Source organism: Hirundo rustica, chromosome 1, assembly GCF_015227805.2.
Source record: "Hirundo rustica isolate bHirRus1 chromosome 1, bHirRus1.pri.v3, whole genome shotgun sequence".
Classification (NCBI taxonomy): Eukaryota; Metazoa; Chordata; class Aves; order Passeriformes; family Hirundinidae; genus Hirundo; species Hirundo rustica.
In genome coordinates, this window is record NC_053450.1 from 152775213 (window position 1) to 152792594 (window position 17382).

General features: G+C 43.4%; 1 protein-coding gene across 2 annotated transcripts in view; it reads left to right on the top strand.

The window, feature by feature from the left end:
* MINDY4 (MINDY lysine 48 deubiquitinase 4) overlaps nt 1-4684 on the top strand; it is a 65937-nt gene extending 61253 nt beyond the window's left edge. For both annotated transcript variants that reach the window (XM_040065474.2, XM_040065482.1), the window contains exon 18: nt 3542-4684. In XM_040065474.2, the coding sequence (XP_039921408.1) occupies nt 3542-3590 (49 nt within the window). In that variant the 3' untranslated portion in view covers nt 3591-4684. The remainder of the gene's footprint in view (nt 1-3541) is intronic.
* Nucleotides 4685-17382: the final 12698 nt, after the last annotated feature.

Here is a 17382-nt window from a genome sequence, read left to right on the forward strand (position 1 = left end):
AGGTAAATTACCAGCGAATTCCAGTGTCAGTGTATTTTGTTTGTAGCATTCTCAGCACTGTCTGATTTACCCTGGGCAGTCTGGCTCCTTGTTTTCAGTGCTCTCCCTTTGCTTTGAGGGTATTTATTTAGGAGTGGCCTCGCTGCAAAAGGTTTTTCATGTTAAATTTTTCCTTTTTGTTTTAAGAACTTTTTCTTCCAACTATGGAACACCATATAAGGAAAAGTAAGAACTAACCCAAGTAACCAAAAATTTTGCAATTTAGGGGATGAAAAAGAAGAATTTTTTTCTTATCATACAACTGTGGAAAACTCTCCTAAACTAATTTTTAATAAAGCAAAGAGCTGTTACTTGTTTTGATGAAGAATTCATGATGAGGCTCCGTATCAGACCTCTCTCATCAAAATATGCAGGATAATTTCTCTGGCAGAGTGGAGAATTCCACAGTCTGGAGCAATCAGACCTGAGACTGTTAACTATCCTTAATTGGTTTTATTGTTAATTGAGAGTTTTCCTTCCATTCACGTGCCTCAGGTCTGGTTTAATCCATGACAAGCCCATTGCTTACCCTGAGCACCACCGTCCTGTGACACACTGAGTTCTGTGCCTCACACCTGCCCTGCTGTTTGTTCCCTTACCCTCTCCTGAAGGGAGAACTGCACTGGTAATAGACTGGTGTTGCATTTAGTTTAATAATAATAATAATAATAATTATTATTATTATTATTATTATTATTTCTTTTTATTATTATTGTCAGAAGAGAAGGGTTATTTTGCTTCTGCAGGAGGAGGAGGCTCACATTTTCAGTCCCTGTTGTATGAAACACCAGAAGAGTTCAGTTCTGAGTTTCAAGCAGGGAACCCTTCAGCTGGCTCTGGAATGACCAGTCACCACCAGGTATCCATGTAGCCTGCAGGCCCCCCAAAAAAGGACAAGTAAAAGTGCTTTTCTTGTGGCTCTCAGCCCCAGACATCTGTGGCAGCGGTCGGATTCTGGCCCAGGGATGTCTGGAATGTGCATCCCTGGGTTGTTTTGGGAGATGCCGTGCAGACAACTTATCCTGTCCTTCCCTGAGGAATACTCTTATATCACAGTCCTGATCCTCAGCATTGGAGGAAATAACATCTGTTAGCTCTGCCTGAGGGGAACCTAACTCCGATCTGCTATTATAACCTGAATTTAGCAGTGTTTTTTGTTAACCCTCTGTGGCAGTGGGGCTGTGGGATCCACGAGTTCACCTGTTGGCTGTGGAGTGAAACACCCAAAGGGAGTTTAGTGGATGAGAGAAGAGCAGAGCCCGGGCATTTCACCCTGAGTTATTGATGTGCTCCAAAACAATACCGAATTATCAGCACAGGAGATGCTCACTGAGTGCTATTCCAGGCTGAGCATTGTTCAGGGCCTGACCTGTTCCTCTTCAGTTCCCGTTAACTGCCTGACCCTTGGGTGAGGTTGTACTCGAGGCAGGTGGGTCAAATGTAGTTTTCCTTTCGCTGATCTGATAAATTATAATTGAATCAGCAGCCAGAAAATGCCTCACTTTGAATTACACTGTGGCAGGGGATAGTTTGGGGAAGTGATCACCTGCATTGTCCGGGAAGTTTTGTATCTGTTTGTAAATAAAAGACTTTTTCAGCATCTGCAACATTCCTCACTCTTTGACACCTTTTATTATTCAGATGCAAGAGAGGGGAAAAAAAGATTTGGAGCTGTCTCACAGAAGCAAACAGCCAAAGGCTGCTTTTTGGTCTAAAAAAGTGGTTTGAAAATAAACCCACGAGATGTTGTGAAAGTAACCTTCAGTCCTTGCTACAGAAATTATGTTCTGTTTAAGCTCTTTGTGGAAAGCCTGTTTGAACAAAGGCCAGTTCTGGCTGCACAGTGATTAACAGCAACTTTACCAGCAGCAGAAATGGTGTCAGCAATGTGAGGAATTCCACAGAGCACAGTGCAGGCTCATTTGGCCTCTGTGGATCCCTCTCAAAGCTTGAATCACCCTGGTGAGATAAAAAATTGCACCTCGGGAAGATTGCACTCAAAGATAAGGGATGATTTGATGGCATTACCTGAAAAATCCGATGGGGACAGCAGGTGGCAGCTGGGTTTTTTTTCTGTTTGGTTGTTTCAGTGTGACATTCTGAACCTCTGACAAGGGCAGCTCTCACCTCTGGCAAATGCCAGACTTAGGTTGAATAACCCCAGATGAAAAACAAATTCTGCTTTTAATTTAAGATGCAGGGGCATATCTGCTCTGGATTCCTGCTAAGTATTCCTGGGATAGAGACAATCTCGCTGCATTTGTTTTTTTTTTTTTTTTAATTTAAATTTTCTCAGCAAAGTAAAAAAAAAAAAAAAAAAAAAAAAAACAACAAAAAAAAAAAAACAACAAAAAAAAAAAACCAGAAGGAAAAATTTCACAACAGCCCTCAGATGGTCACTTCCTTTGAGACATTGCCCTGAAGGCTGCAAGAATTCAGCTTTTGGTTTTGTTTTACACCTAATTGACTTGCTCAGCACAAGGGCTGAGCTGCCATACCCTTGCTGACACATCCTGTCCTCGGTGACAGAAAGAATGTGGCACTGGCACCTCCACCCCCTCACCAATGTCTCACTGCCCTGAGACAGATTTTCAAAACAGATATAAGTGCTCAGCACTGGCATTGCAACAGTTTAGTTCCCAGGAAATATGGGCCATGACCTTGCAGATGAGAAAACCACAGCCAAGGGTGAATTCGTGCTGTGAGGGGTGAGTGGACTCACTTCAGGGAGGTGACTGGAGAGCATCCTCCTGCTTTCACCAGGTTTGGGGTCAGATCTCTGTCTTTTGCCACGGTTTGAAGATACATTTTGTGTCAGATTCAGGCTATTGATGCCTCCTTTGCATTCAGGCACATTCCTGAACTGGGCAGCCAGTGCAGAGCCAGGGATGAAGAACGTGGAAGGTTCCAGAGCCACCTGGGAACGCTGTTCTCAGTGCACACCTTCAGTGTCGTTCTGAAGGAGGAATAAGGGCCGAGAAAAGCAGAACCTCAGCAGAGGAAAAGCAAAACATCACCATTAAAGTGAGCCAGGGAGTGCTTGGAGGAGCCAAGGTCAGGAGCAAAGGCAGGTGCCCAGTGAAGTGATCCAGGGACAGGAGGTCACAGTCAGAGAGTTCCTAATCAGAGCTGAACAGGAGGGTGCAAATTGCCTACTGACAGCTGAGAGTGAGTATTTTGGTTATTTAGGGTTAATTCTTGTACCCATCTTGGACATTCCCTGATTATTCTGTCCAACATGAAGGTCTGTTGTGAATCAACTGCTGCTGAGGACTTGGTGTTGCCCAGAAAGGCTGGAGGAAGGGTCAGGACAGAGACCTCCAACCTCTGTACTTAAAGAGTCAGGGGGTACAATTCCCTCCCTTCTGCTCCATTCCCTTTGGGATGTGATTAACCCAAAAAAGTCCATCCCAATCTCTCTGAGGTTCCTTGGGTGGTTCAGAGGTGTGGATTTGCCTTTCCAGTGATGAACTGATGGATGTAAAAATTATTTCATTTCTAGGTGGCAAGGAGCTGTCATCGACTGGAACGGCACAGAGCCCATCTTGTGACTGATGTGACCTGCACTTTAATTGGGAAGAGCAAAAGGAAATGACTGAATGAGCACATTGCTATTCCCACCAATACAGGAAACAGGGCAGTTTGAGACGAGGAAGAATGACAAGGTTTACAGGCTGGCAGAGTTTCACCTCAGTCACCTCGTGCTTCAGATATTTAGCTTTAATGTAAACAACACTGACGTAAATTCCTTGTCACTGCCTTCAGCATAAAGCTCCTGAGGACAGGCTGGGTTCCCACCACCAAATCAAGGTTACAGATGAAGCAGTGAAGTCGTCAACGTCCCCTTGAGGTCTCCTTCTGGATCCACTCTGTATCCTGCAATTGTTTGGAAGCATCTGATGGGAGATGCTGAACCCAGATTTCTCTGACTTCACAGCCTTCTCTGTCCTGCCTTGTTCTTCCTCGAAAAAAACCCAGTGCCACTGTAAAACATCATCCAGGGATATATATTCACCTCCTTACCTGGTGTTAGCAAGCCTAGATAGGTTGCTGACCATCTGGGCTTTTTGGGGAAAGCCTGGCCTACACCATGTTCTCATGTCATAAATTTGCAGTAAGGATTGTGGCTGTGTGTTAACCAAAATAATCCCATTAGTGCGTTCCCAGTGCCGGGTGCAGCTGCTGTGTAACAGTGCCTGGTGCTGATACAGCTCATTTTCCTTGCTGGTGAGAGGCAGCTGTATCAGTATCTTTACATTTATGCCCTTATTTCTACACGAGGGTTTCTTCACGCCCAGGTGATGGGTTGGATCCGTGGTTTGCTTCTTCATAACGGCAAGGAAACAGAAGAGTTGTTAGTTTTGAAATTCGAATGCTGCCTATCTGTGATAGGTGGCAGTTTCCATGGTTGAATAAAATTTATGCGCTGGAATGAGGTGCTGGGGGAGGTGGACCCTGAGGTACTGAAGCCACAGTTTGTGCTCTGATTAATTCTGTTTTAGCAAAAATTGGAGCAAGTTACTGTACAGAAGGTTGGAAATAATGCCTTGGGGGAAAAAGGCAGATAAATGGTGTTTCTAGAGGTATTCCTCTCTCTTGAGAGTGAATATTTCTTGAGAGTTCAATAAAGGACTTTAACTTTCTGATGTTTATTGTAGCACTTTCTTCCTAGTCAGTGTGGAAACTCCTCTGGGTCCTGAAAAATGAGTACAGAGTCAATTTCCAGGAAAAATTCAATGTTGTTCTGGGTGTAGGGTGCAAACTGACTGTGCAAATGGAGATCTCAGGGAATTGGCACTGGAGTTAGATTTGAAAACCAACCTGAATATAAGTTACAAAGGAGTACCAGAAAGGTTTAGATGGCCTTTGGGTGAAGATCTGCCTCCCCCTTTGCTTCTCATTCGCATCAAGCTATCATAGACTCACAGAATGGTTTGGGTGGGAAAGGAAATTAGAAACCATCCTGGATGGGCAGGGACACCTTCCACTATCCCAGGTTGCTCCTAGTCCTGCCCAACCTGGTCTTGGAGACTTCCAGGGATCCAGGGGCATCCACAGCTTCTCTGGGCACCCTGTGCCAGGGATCCCCACCCTCAAAGGAAAGGATTTATTCCTAATCCCCAATTTAAACCTGCCCTCTTTCAGTTTAAAGCCATTATAAGCAGTAAAGCATCTAGGGTTGCAGTTGTTTTAATTTTATTTATTATAATTATTAATTCACTAAAATCTGCTTGGTTGAGATCAGATAGATAAACTTAAAACTTGGTGAGATCCAGATCTCCCAAAGAGATTCAGCCTCTGAGACATCACCAGCATCAGATCCACGCTCATTCCTGACTGCTGACTCTGCTATCCCTGTGTGTTAAGGGATGTGTTGGTGCTGTCAGCTGCAGGTGGATTCAATAATGCCTTTAAGATACCTCAGCTTCAGCTTCAGTGTTTCTGGGATGTCCCAAAAACCAACTATCCCAGATGTAAAACCTTTTTCCCCCTCTTGAAATTTCTATATTCCATAGTCCACACTTTGTTTCATGAAACAAATACAGTTTGAATTCCTCACCTGCCTCACCCAGCGTCTGTAATACAAAATTTTGATGGGTTCATTTGGGCAGAAAACCCCGTGAAGAAGACAGATGTTGGAAGATCTTTGGAACCAAAAGAGTTCCCTCCTGGTTTTTCCAGTCTAGCAAACCCACACCATTTATTTCAAAGCTTTTAAACAGTGTTGGATTGGAGATAACCTCCCACTCCCTGACAGCAGGGCAGCGCAGATAAGGGCTCGTCCGGGGCAGGAGGGAGCTGCTTTGGGTCAGGCCAGAGTTGATCTGACTGCAATCTCTGTGTCTGCAGTGCAGATGTGTTCAGGGGTCTGTTCTCTGTCCAGAGCAGGGGAGACACCAGGCTGTGGGGTAGCTTTGCTTTAGGGTGAGAGGAGTTGTTCCCATAAAGGGTGCCCAAGAGGGTTGTCTCCAGTGGATCACACCCATGAAGATTTTTAGGGTATGAGAAAGAGACTGGTTGGAAATTGTGGTTTATGGGTAAACAAAGATGAGGAGAGACACTGAACTCTGTCCCTCTTTCTAAAACAGAGAACTTTGTTCTAAAACAAAGAACTGTGTTCTAAAACGGAGAACTTTGTTCTAAAACGGAGAACTTTGAGGCTCCTTCATCACTGCTTATGGAGAACATTTTTGTTAAAAGATTTTTCTTGCCTATTTTCTGTCATTGTATCCTTGTATATTTATTTGCTAAGTCCACTGCCCTCCTGACAGTGAATTAATTCCAGATTCACCCATGCCCTCACTCAGAGAGGAGGAAAAGAACCTGAACCACGTCCTGGACAGGACAGCTCAGCACTGCTGAGCTCCTTCCACCAGCCTGCTCCTGCAGCCTGAAAGCAGCAGGTTCCTTCACCAGGGCCCAGTGCCAGTGTCCTTAGAAGCAAAAAGGAATGGCTCCTTGGAAGGAATCTGCAACCAGAATGTTAATTTAGATCTAAATACTCTCAAAAGCAATGCCAGAGCATTACCTGGTCGCTGCCTGCATCAAGACTTGAGTGTTTTTATTCAATGTAAAGCACCAGAAATTATTTCCCTTAAGACGTGGCAGGGGGGCTTTTTGGGTCAATCACACAAAACAATGCAAAATATTATGTGGCAGTACAAAAATCTTTGCACAGATCTGTGTAGAAACACATCCTCTTCCGGCAGCGTGCATGCAATCTTTTAAAATTATATTTTCCTCCTCATTGTTTCTCCTTTTTTTTTTTTTTTTTTTTTGACTTCCTGAACTGAACAAAACAGTGACCATTTGATAACTGAGCATTAAAAGACACCGGTGACGTTGGCACTTCGTCTGCATGGTGTCTTCATGTCGTTCCCTTTTCTTCTGTGGAATAAAAAATTTCACCCTGTGCTGAAAATTGACCCCTTAACTAAAAACAGACACGGGTATGGAGATGAATATGGAAGCAGCGTTACTATTTTGGCAAGGTGTCGTATCTACCACCTTTTTTACAGAATCTTTGTTTAGTTTTGTCCTGTGCAGAGTGTCCCATACAAATAAAAAATTGAAGGCAATGGTCAGGCAAAAGCCCAGATTTCTCACTCCTTTTTTTAATAATCGATTTGCTAGTGGAGATTAATCTGGGAGATTGAGTTGTGAATGTTTCATTGGCCTCATCAGGTCAGTGGAAAAATAATGGTAAGAGTAAAAAAAATGATGGTTGAGGGTAAAAAATTCACAATTTTATAGACCTGATGTTTGTTTTTTTACATGCCTGTCCTTATTCTGGTTAAATCTGAGAAAAGTTTAAGATGACTGATCCCATGAATGAATCCCTGCAGGTACTGTGGGTTTGGTTCCCAGGTAAACTAAAAATGACAACTTGAGCCTCTTGCTGTCAAGTTTTCACTTTCCTGGGGCAGATTTCTCTTTGTTTATGTTTGCAGTGTATCTAATGGTCTAATTTGAAATGGCAGGAAATGGTCACTTCAGTAATCAAGGAAAGCTGAAGAGCTTGGAAGAACACCACCACCATAAGCCAAGTTTTCCGTCAGGGATAAGTGGTTTAGGAGCTCTGAGGATTCACTTGCTGAAGGTGAAGCACTGAGAGAAGGCAGGATTTTTTCTGGTGCTGGTTGGGAGCTGCATTAAAAACCAAAGACACCAAACCACTGTTTGTTTGTTTGGTTTGTTTTTTTTTCCTGAAAATACTTGCAACCAATCTTTGGAAGCAGTAAAATTGTCAAGTTTTTCAGAAGGTCTGCATGATTTGAGGTATGATTGCAATAGCATAATGTCGGAAAAAAGGATTTCAATTCTTTTGGTAACTCTGCTTTATTTTCCCGTCCCAGAGTAAGTTTACTATGAAGGGAAATGCCCTGAATTTCACGTTGTCAATACGTGGGGTATGCACAGTTACGTTTTAGGTGATAAAAACTTAACCCTCACCAAAGTTTGTCCTGTGATGATTTGTCCCTTCAGTTTGTGTTTTTAGAAATGTCAAAAGTAAGAATCAAGCACCAAAGCCTTTATGTGCATAGTTTTATTTTGGTTTTCATCAGAAAGACCATGTAGGAAACAGGTATTTTTCTATGGAATGAAAATGGTTGCTCCTGCATCTCCATATGATCCCATCTGCTGCACCTCCTAAGGAAAAGTCACTCCATTAAGCACGGTTTGTATACACTCACACTCTTCACTGATTTGTTTTCATTGGCTATAAAATAATAAATTCAACACCCGCTCTGAAATAAGGAAGCGGTTCCTCCTTAGCAGCCTTGTTTATAAAACTAGAAAAGGAAAAAGGGCTTAATCTGGTATTTTATTTGTCATTTCAAACAGGGTTGGGAGGGGTTTTGGTACAGTGGAAAACAATCAGATTTTGTGACATCCCTCACTGATAGTCACTGGCTATATCAGCAAGGAATCAAATACAGTTTTTACAAGGAAAAAGTTGGTGATTTTTCTAAGATAAATAATTATGAGTACTTCAACATTTTTAGTGTCATCTGCATTTTCTTAAATTTATTTTAATTTTTTTTTTTTTTTTTCTGAAGGAATTATGAGTAACTCCAGCTTTTGATCCTTCAGGAAGTTGTGCTTGTGGGCACAACTCAAGTATCCATGCAATGATGGCACTGAGACTTTTCCAGACCCTCAAATTTAAAGCACTTTCTCTGTTCTCTGGATTTTGGACTCAAGGTGAGTTTCAGGTGGTATTTCAGTGTTTTCCATGGCATGGTGCACATTCCACATCCTTGCTCAACACCAATTAAAATGTCTTGGAGAAACCCCTGGATCTGGGTGCCTCAGCTTTCAAGGGCAATTAATGAAGAAAGGAGAGCACAATGAGTTGGCTGTGGACAGCTTGAGCCGAGGTGGTGTCTGGCAGAGATACCCAGAGGTGATAAATCTGCAGCGTGACTTTAATATGGCTCTGAAGCTGAATTCCAGCTGAGCTGGAGCAAGTCCAGAGCAGATCCAGGAGGATGGGTAGAGGAATAAAACACTTCTCCTTTAAGGAAAAGCTGAAAGATTTGGAGATGTTCAGCCTGGAGAAGACTTAGAGAAGGGGAGACCTCAGAGCCCCTTCCAGTGCCTAAGGGGGCTCCAAGAGAGCTGGAGAGGGACTGTGGACAAGGGATGGAGGGACAGGACACTGGGAATGGCTTAAAACTCCCAGTGGGCAGAATTAGATGGGATATTGGGAAGAAATTCTTCCCTGTGAGGATGGTGAGGCCCTGGCATAGGGTGCCCAGAGAAGCTGTGGCTGCCCTGTACCTGGAAATGTCATCATCATCATCAAAATATCTCCTCACATGTGTTTATGAGGTGGATGTCTCCATCTAAACCAGTGACCCAGGAATATCTTGAAAGCCACTAATGAGAAACAGTGGACTTCAGCCACCTGGTCTGGTTTAGGTGCTACAGAAGGAATTGCATTTTTCTCTCCCCTGCCTGCTGCTCTCTGGATCTCCACAGCTTACACTGATTATTGGAGGAGTCCAGGGTGACTGATCCAAATGGATCCCACTGTGTGTGGATGATAAAGCCTGAAAAGAGGGAACTTGTGTTCATGGAGCTTGACAGAACAAGTGAATGAGATGTTGGGTCAGAGGTTCCTCCTGCCTCCTGCACCATCCTCACCTCTGGCTTCCCCTTCACAGCTTTCACCCCTGAGACAGAGAATCATCTCTGTGGAACAAAGCATGGGTGGGGCTGGGTAGCAGGAATTTGCCAGCTTTTAGAAAAGGAGTTGCTGATTGATCAGGTTACTCACATGGGTGCACAGGAGCCATATCAGAGGTGGGACCTGGAAGGGTTCCTGGACGTGAGAACTTGTAAGCACAGATTTCTTGTATAACAGCACTGGGGCCGTGTCAGAAGCCTAAATCCTGATTAAACACCCAAGATAACTGTACCATGTGTGGGTGTTCTGCTTACTTCCTTATCATCATCTTATCATTTTGGCAAGGCCTTCCGAATTAATCTAAGAAATATTCTGGGCATTTGTAGAAATACTCCGTGCACTGGAATTCAGCAAATATTTATTAATTGACAAAAACACCGGTGAAGAATGTGTAACCAAAAAAAGAATGAAAGCGTTCAGCTCCTCTCTTGTAAAATACACAAAGGACAGGAGGTTAAAAGTTACATTCCACAAACATACCTTTTGCTGAGCTGTACTTGGTTTGGTGAGTGGTGTGGATGGGAGCCAAGGTCTCCAGACCCTGAGTTCTGAATCATTGCTGCAGGGAGGGTGGAAGAATGTCCCTGCTGAGGGAAGGGAGCAGTCCAGGGTCTCCACCTGTGCAGGTCTGTGGGGGCAGTTCCCCTGATGGGTTTCTGCAAGGCTCTTTTCCAAGAGATGTGAAAATCCAAACTGAGCATCGCAGCAGCCACTCGGTTGTGGATGAGCTGTGAACATGTCATGGGTCACATTAGTGGAGTTTTTCTAGGTATTAAATCCTAAATGTTATAAAAGCATCATCATGGGGTGGTGGGTGGATGGTGTGACAGTAAATTAATTTTAGTATCTCAAGTAAGAAATAAAAATCCACCTTAAACATTGAACATGGAAGATGATACAAATTGTTTTACTCTGAGGCGCAGGATATCCCCAGTCACTGACTTGTGTGTTACTCAGATTATTTTTAATTTGTGATGCAGTTCTAGGCCTGTGCTTCATTTGCCTTATTGACCGTCAAAGTCAGGAGAAAAGCATACTAAAGCCAAGCTTATTCCAAGTGTAGATCTGGCAATATTCCAGAACTGTCTGGAGACAACCCTGTGCCATGAGCTCTGGCATGACCCTGCTGGAGCAGGAGGTTGGACCAGGTGACCCACTGTGGTCCCCTCCAGTCTGACCCATTTCTGCTGAAATCAGCTAAACACCATTTTCAACAGGCTCCACATTTTTCTCTTTCTGGTAGAAGATCACTCCCTTGCATGCTGTGGCATCTTTGGCTGAGAGAAACTTTCGTGGTCCGTGCCTTTATGTTTTATTGTCGGTGATACATGGCCATATTCCTGTTTTGAAGTGGCCGCAGCATGCCGCTGATGAGATCTCAGATCTGCTGTCATGAATTGTTTACTTTTGGTCAATGGAAGCAAAAAAACGGGGGAAAATATCACAATGGCAAATTGCAGCTGGTAAATGTCACTCCCAGACAGGGTGACAGATGAGTAATGAGCACTCTGCCATGGCGTGTGAAGAAAGCCGGTCTTTTACGAGCACTTCAGTGCAGAACAGTTTTATTATGACTGACATCCTTCTCAGGGCTGGATTCCTATCACCATATCCTTCCTGAGGCTCTCTTGCTCAGGTCAGTCCTGTGAAACAATCCAGCATTTCTCAGATTGTTGTTCCAGTTTGCAAACCTGGCAAACGCAGCACCAGAATCTGCTCTGGGTTTCTTGGGGTTGGTTTTTGGTCAGGAGAAGATGAATATAATATGTGAAAATCTGAAAATTAGGCTGCTTTTTTTTTTTCAGTATGAAATATAGCTTTGGATACACAACTGTTGAGTCATCTGAGAGAGAAAATAGGTGTTTAATAGGTGCGTGCATTGAGAAATGCATAAAATCACAGAAACACAGAATATCCTGCGCTGGAGGGGACCCACAAGGAGCAAGTGGAACTCCTGGCCCTGAACAGGACACCCCAAAAATCACACCACATGTCTGTGTGCATGAGTAGCAGGGGCCACAGAAAGAGGAATTAGAACTGTAATTATTATATTTATTTTAATTTTGAGTAGAATCTATATAAGCATTCAATATAGCAATGATGTTAAGGCACCCACAAATTAATTTTTAACAGAACAGCGAGTGAAAACAGAGGGAAATATCACGATGAGTGAGAGGCTATACTGAGAGCTATGAGGAAAGTCTAAAAGAATTGGGATTATTCAGCCTGGAGAAGTGACTGACTTCATTGCAACCTTCCAGTACCTAAAGGAGGCCTGCAAAAAAGATGGAGAGAGATGATTTACGAAAGCATAGAGTGACAGGACAAGGGAGAATAGCTTCACCCTGTAAGAGGGCAGGTTTACACTGGATATCATGAAGAAATTCTTCCCTGTGAGGGTGGGGAGGCCCTGGTGCAGGGTGCCCACAGAAGCTGCGGGTGCTCCTGGATCCCTGGGAATGTCCAAGGCCAGGCTGGATGGGGCTCAGAGCAACCTGGATTGGTGGAAGGTGTCCCTGCCCATGGCAGAGGGTCAGAACTGAAGAATCTTTAAGGTCCTTTCAAACCCAAACCATTCTATGATTCTGTTAGAGCCTCCTCTAACAGTACCAGCCTGGGTTTAGATTCTTGAAACATCTGGTGCCCTCTAAATACACATTGCCCCTGTGCCTCCTCAAGTTTTCTCAGCTGTTAAGAGCAAAGAAAGGCACTTTGTAATCTGAAGTATAAAAACAGCATTAATTTTTACTCTCTCCTCATTTTCTCCACTTCACATATTGTATGTTTAATGTGTAATTGGCATAAGAAACTTCTTTATTTTATGGACAGCAAAACATCAGCATGGTCTGCAAGGAGAAAAGTGATTTATGAGGTTTCCAGGACGCAGGGAACAGGTGACTTTTGCTTAAAGGAAAAAAAAAATCATGTTCCTGGCTTAAAAAAATAATCAAGTAAAAGTAAAGCCATCAAGAGAATATATGTTATCTACAATCATTCCAGAAAGCGTTTCCTACAGAACAACAATTACAAGTCATTGTAAGTCCCTTGGGAACAGCAGTCAAAAACATCAACAGTTAATTACTAGAACTTCCTAAATCGACCTTCTTTGGCATGACATGAAGTGAATGAGAGCAATAAAAGCAAGGAAGTGCATTGTGCTTTGTCCTGTCCAACTCCTGTTCGGACAGGCGTAGGTCACAAGCACAAATGTAACCAGTCATGAATTGTTGGGTTTTGTTGTTGTTTTTTGGTTTGTTTTGGTTTTTTTTTGTGGTTTTTTAAAATATTTTAGTTCTTGGCCTTGAGTTAAATTAAACCAGTGTGCTGGAAAGGCCAAGGTAAAATGCAGAGCCAGGTCTTGAGGTTGCGTAAATCCTCTGAGTTGTGCCATGGCCACACCTTCAGAGCAGAGTCCCTGCTCCAGTAAAGCATCAGAGATCACGGAAAAAATATGTGCTAGAATGGCTAGTGAAATAAAGGGAAAACTGAACAATCTGTTCTTTTTGGGATTTTCAAGGCTGTATATTGGGGTGCTGCTAAATTTTCTGATATGTAGTTCAGGCGGGTTGAGCTTTTTCTTTGCCTTGCCCCAAGTGCAGGTTCTGTGGCAGCTGGGGTGAGTCTGGAGGGAGGAGATACCCTTAGCTATGGAAAAGCAAAAATATTTTATGTGGACTCTGCTTCAAAATTGATTTCTTTGCTTTAAAACCAGTCTGAAAGATCTAGATTATTTCTCTGGTAAAGCAGTTGCTGCTGGTTTTTACCAGTCTCCTCGTTCCTGCCCTTCTTTCTCACAGTGGGGTAGAGAAAACATGTCACCAGCTGATTTGGTGAGTCTTCTTGGGAAAAGGAGCTTTGAGTAGGGATGTGAATGGGGCACAGTTGTCAGCATCACACGTCTTTGGCTCAGAGTGAATGAGAAGGAAACTCAGAAATAAAACTCGTGCTTAATTGGAGGGAGGGAGCTGCGGAGAAAGGCACACACCAACAAATGGAACAGAAGCTGTTTATCAGGAAGAGGTTTGTAGGATCTCAAATCTTCGCAGATGTGGGTGAGGAGAAGATGGTGATTGATGTAGGGTGGCTGAAAGGAAGGGAGCACAAGATGTGCGCCAGACAGGGCTCCCCAGACCTTGGGAAATTATTTTTGGATTAGCAGTTGTGCAAGTCATGCTTGGTGCCATGGAAGGGCTGGCCAGAAAGAGCAATAAACCAGGCAGAATGTTTCCCTAAGCCATTAGCATTGGTGATTAACAGCTAATCACCATAAACCCAAAGGCTCATCAAGGAGTTGAGGAACTACAATTAGGTGGAGGAAACCCAACAATGTGATTGGTGCCAGTGGAGTTCTCTGTCTCAGTCGCTCCTGGGGCTGGTGAGCAGCTGAGACCCACTGAAATGTCTTGGCTTGGCCAAAGAAATGCTCCCCAAGAGAATTCTGGGAGCTGTGGGGTTTACTGCCCTCAGAGGAACAAGGAGCATTTGAAGATCACATAAAACTCACCGTGGGATGATTTTACAGCAGCTGTGAGAGTGTGTGAAAGCTGTTATAGGATATTTAGAGAAGGACCAATCAATGTGGCTTGGGGAGGAGCAAGTGTGGGAAAACAGAGAGATAAGGGGATAAAAGCTGTAGAACATGTGAAAAAAACCTGGGCTGGCCACACTCTGCTCTTGCTCAGCTCAGCCTGCCCTGTCTCCTTATTAAACTCCATTTCCAGGTATTTTCCTGGGCAAGGGGCCCCCACAGGTTTGTGTGGGGTCTTAGGGCCAGCAGCTGGAGAAGGGAATGTGACTCACAAGGCTCGTGTGCCTGCAGGTCCCGGAACTGGAGAGAGCCAGCTGTGGGTGTTTCCTGCACTCCTGCACACATGGACATGCCTGGTTTGCTGGGAGAGCTTCAGCCCAGCTGGAAAGAATAGGAGAGGTCTGTGAGCCAGTCTTGGCAGAGACCATGGCCCTGGGACAGATACTGGAGGGGCCAGAGGGTGACAAGTTGGCTGCTGGAGGGTCTGAAGGTCTCAAGCAGCTTCTGGGGAGGTTGTGGGGTGTGTGCACAGCTGTGGGGACACACGCTGGACCTCACAGCAAGCAGGGCTGAGGGATGTGGAGCTGTGGCAACATCCACTGGGATCTCAGACCCAAATGCCTCTGATATCCATCATCCTGACCCATGGTCCTCCATCGTCATCATCATCATCATCATCATCATCCCTCTGATCCTCACTGAGCCTTGGCTCTTGTGGTAATTGGCTTTCAATCATGACGTGAGTCCCGAAGGAGAGACCAAGCTTTTGGGTACCTGTTACAGACTATTTTTTAAAAAAAGGAAATAAATTTAACGTTAATACTTTTGTAAGGTTTTAACAGCACTAATGGACAGCTGCAGTCTCCTGAGAACTCCCTGTGCTCTGAATCTCTGTTGCTCCATCAACAAACATTCCTTGTGGGACATTGTGTGCTGACTTCAGCAACTCAGGGAAATCTCCTCTGCTCCTTCATCCCACTGCAGACATATATCAGTCACATCACCACCACTCTTGGTCTGGGGGAGCTCCAAATTTTCCTCTTCCATGAGATCTTCTCTGTCTTTTTGCTTGCAAAACAATCCAGGTTAATTTTTTCTCACGTGTTTCTACAGATCTGGAAGTGTTTTAGGCCAGGATGGATGGGGCTTGGAGCAACCTGGTCTAGTGGAAAGTGTCCCTGCCGTGGCAGAGGTTGGAACTGGATGGGATTTAAAGTCCCTTCCAACCCAGCTGTTCTGGGATTACGTGTGATTCTGCAGCCAGTGGGTTTCTGATTTAATATTTCCACTTATCTTTTCCATTATAAAGATGAGCAGTTATGAAATACCAAACCAGTGTGTTGTGCCTCACATCCAATACTAATCACAAGTCCAAGATTTAATGCCAGGTGTCTGAACCAGAGTTATATTACTGATTTTTAACTCCGCAGAACCCCAGTGAAACTTGAACACCAGCTTCTGCTTTGCTGTGAGTTTTAATGGCAATTAATAAAAAAAATATTCTCATTATCAAAAAATCCAACACCTAGCCAAATACAAGCAAAGAGAACTTATAATTATGGATAACTTTGATCTGTGATCAAAATCCAAAGGCAAGCCACTTCCAGAGCATTGCAGCAAATACAGATCCACTCTCCTGTTCTTTATCTTCAGAAATATTTTATGCTTACATTTGCTTACCTGCTCTTTACCAGTGCATAGCCTTTATGTTCATCTGTGGTTTGTGCTTTTCAGTTTGTTGCTAAGGACTTTTTTTTTTTTTTTTTTTTTTTTTTTTTAAGGACTTTTTCTATTAAATGAGCTCATTAACATCTCTCAATCAGAGTTTCCTGGGAAAACTCATGGCCAGTTGTACCTGTTGTGCAATTAAAGTCTGCAAATCATCCACAAATTTTAAGTGTGAAAACAGAGAACTGGAGAAACAAACTATTCAGATCAGGAAAGTGATCATTAACCAGGAGATTTTATCTGGGTTTAAGTCAAAATCATAGCTTACCTGTTTCTTTTCATCACTTTTATGTTCAAAAACAAGTGTCCCTTCCAGGTGAAACAAAGTAGCATTTTGTTTACTGCAGCACAGGTCTTCTTTCCATTTTATACCAAAAATGGGGCAAAATGAGGGGAAGATCTTTACTTTTCCATCCCCTCTGGCAAACATAGAGTTCTCTTGGGCTGTGAGGATGGGTTTGACATAGACTGATACCTGAATATGAGAATTGTGTGAAATACTGCTTAAAATCTGATAAAAAATTAATTTCATCCTTGAAATGTTTTATTGGAACTCATCACTCACAACTTTTAGGGCCAGATGAATGGATGGCCCATCCTGACCCACCTTTTGGAGTTGCCTTGGGAATACACAAAAGCGGAGCACAGCTCACAAGATGAACCGTGACTTCAGAGACATTTTCTCCGTGCTCTTTCTGAGCTTGCAGAGCCTTTAACTACTTGTCCCAGCACCAGGATCGGTGTCATTTACGCACGAGGAGCCCTTTGTGATCTCAGGGCTCAGCAGATTCTTTTCCAGCAGGGATTTTTGAGCAATCCCAGCTCTGTGTGTAGGAAACGGCCTCTGGTGACATTTTTCTGCTTTTGGCCTCGGTGCCAGCCTGTGCTGAGATGTTTGCTGCTACAACAAATAAACTCAGCCGTAGTGGAGTTGCCCTTTGTGTAAATTAGGAGTGGGAAGGGTGAATGATCCAACATCCTCCAGAGCTGGGGTGTAAAACTGCTGCTTCATCCAAAATTAGCAGCATTTGGCAGCCCCAACTTAGCCTGCACATCCTTCTGAAAGCACCCATGTTGTCAATGACACAAAGTTATTATTAAATTAAAAGTCACTACCTAAAATATTCTGTCTGCCCTTCTATAATTTGAAAATGGAATAAAGAATATAATGACAACAACAATACACGATTGCAATAAGAGGAAGGGAAATTGGGAGAAGAAAGAAAATAACTTGAAACTTCAAAAAACTTTGAAACTTCAAATAATTTCAAATAAACTGCCCCTGTCCAGTTATCTTTTGTTTATTTTTGTCCTAATATGCTTAAGGATATTCAGGGAAATATTTATTGGCTGAGTTTAAGTTTTCAGTTCCTATTTCTTAACAGCATGGAGT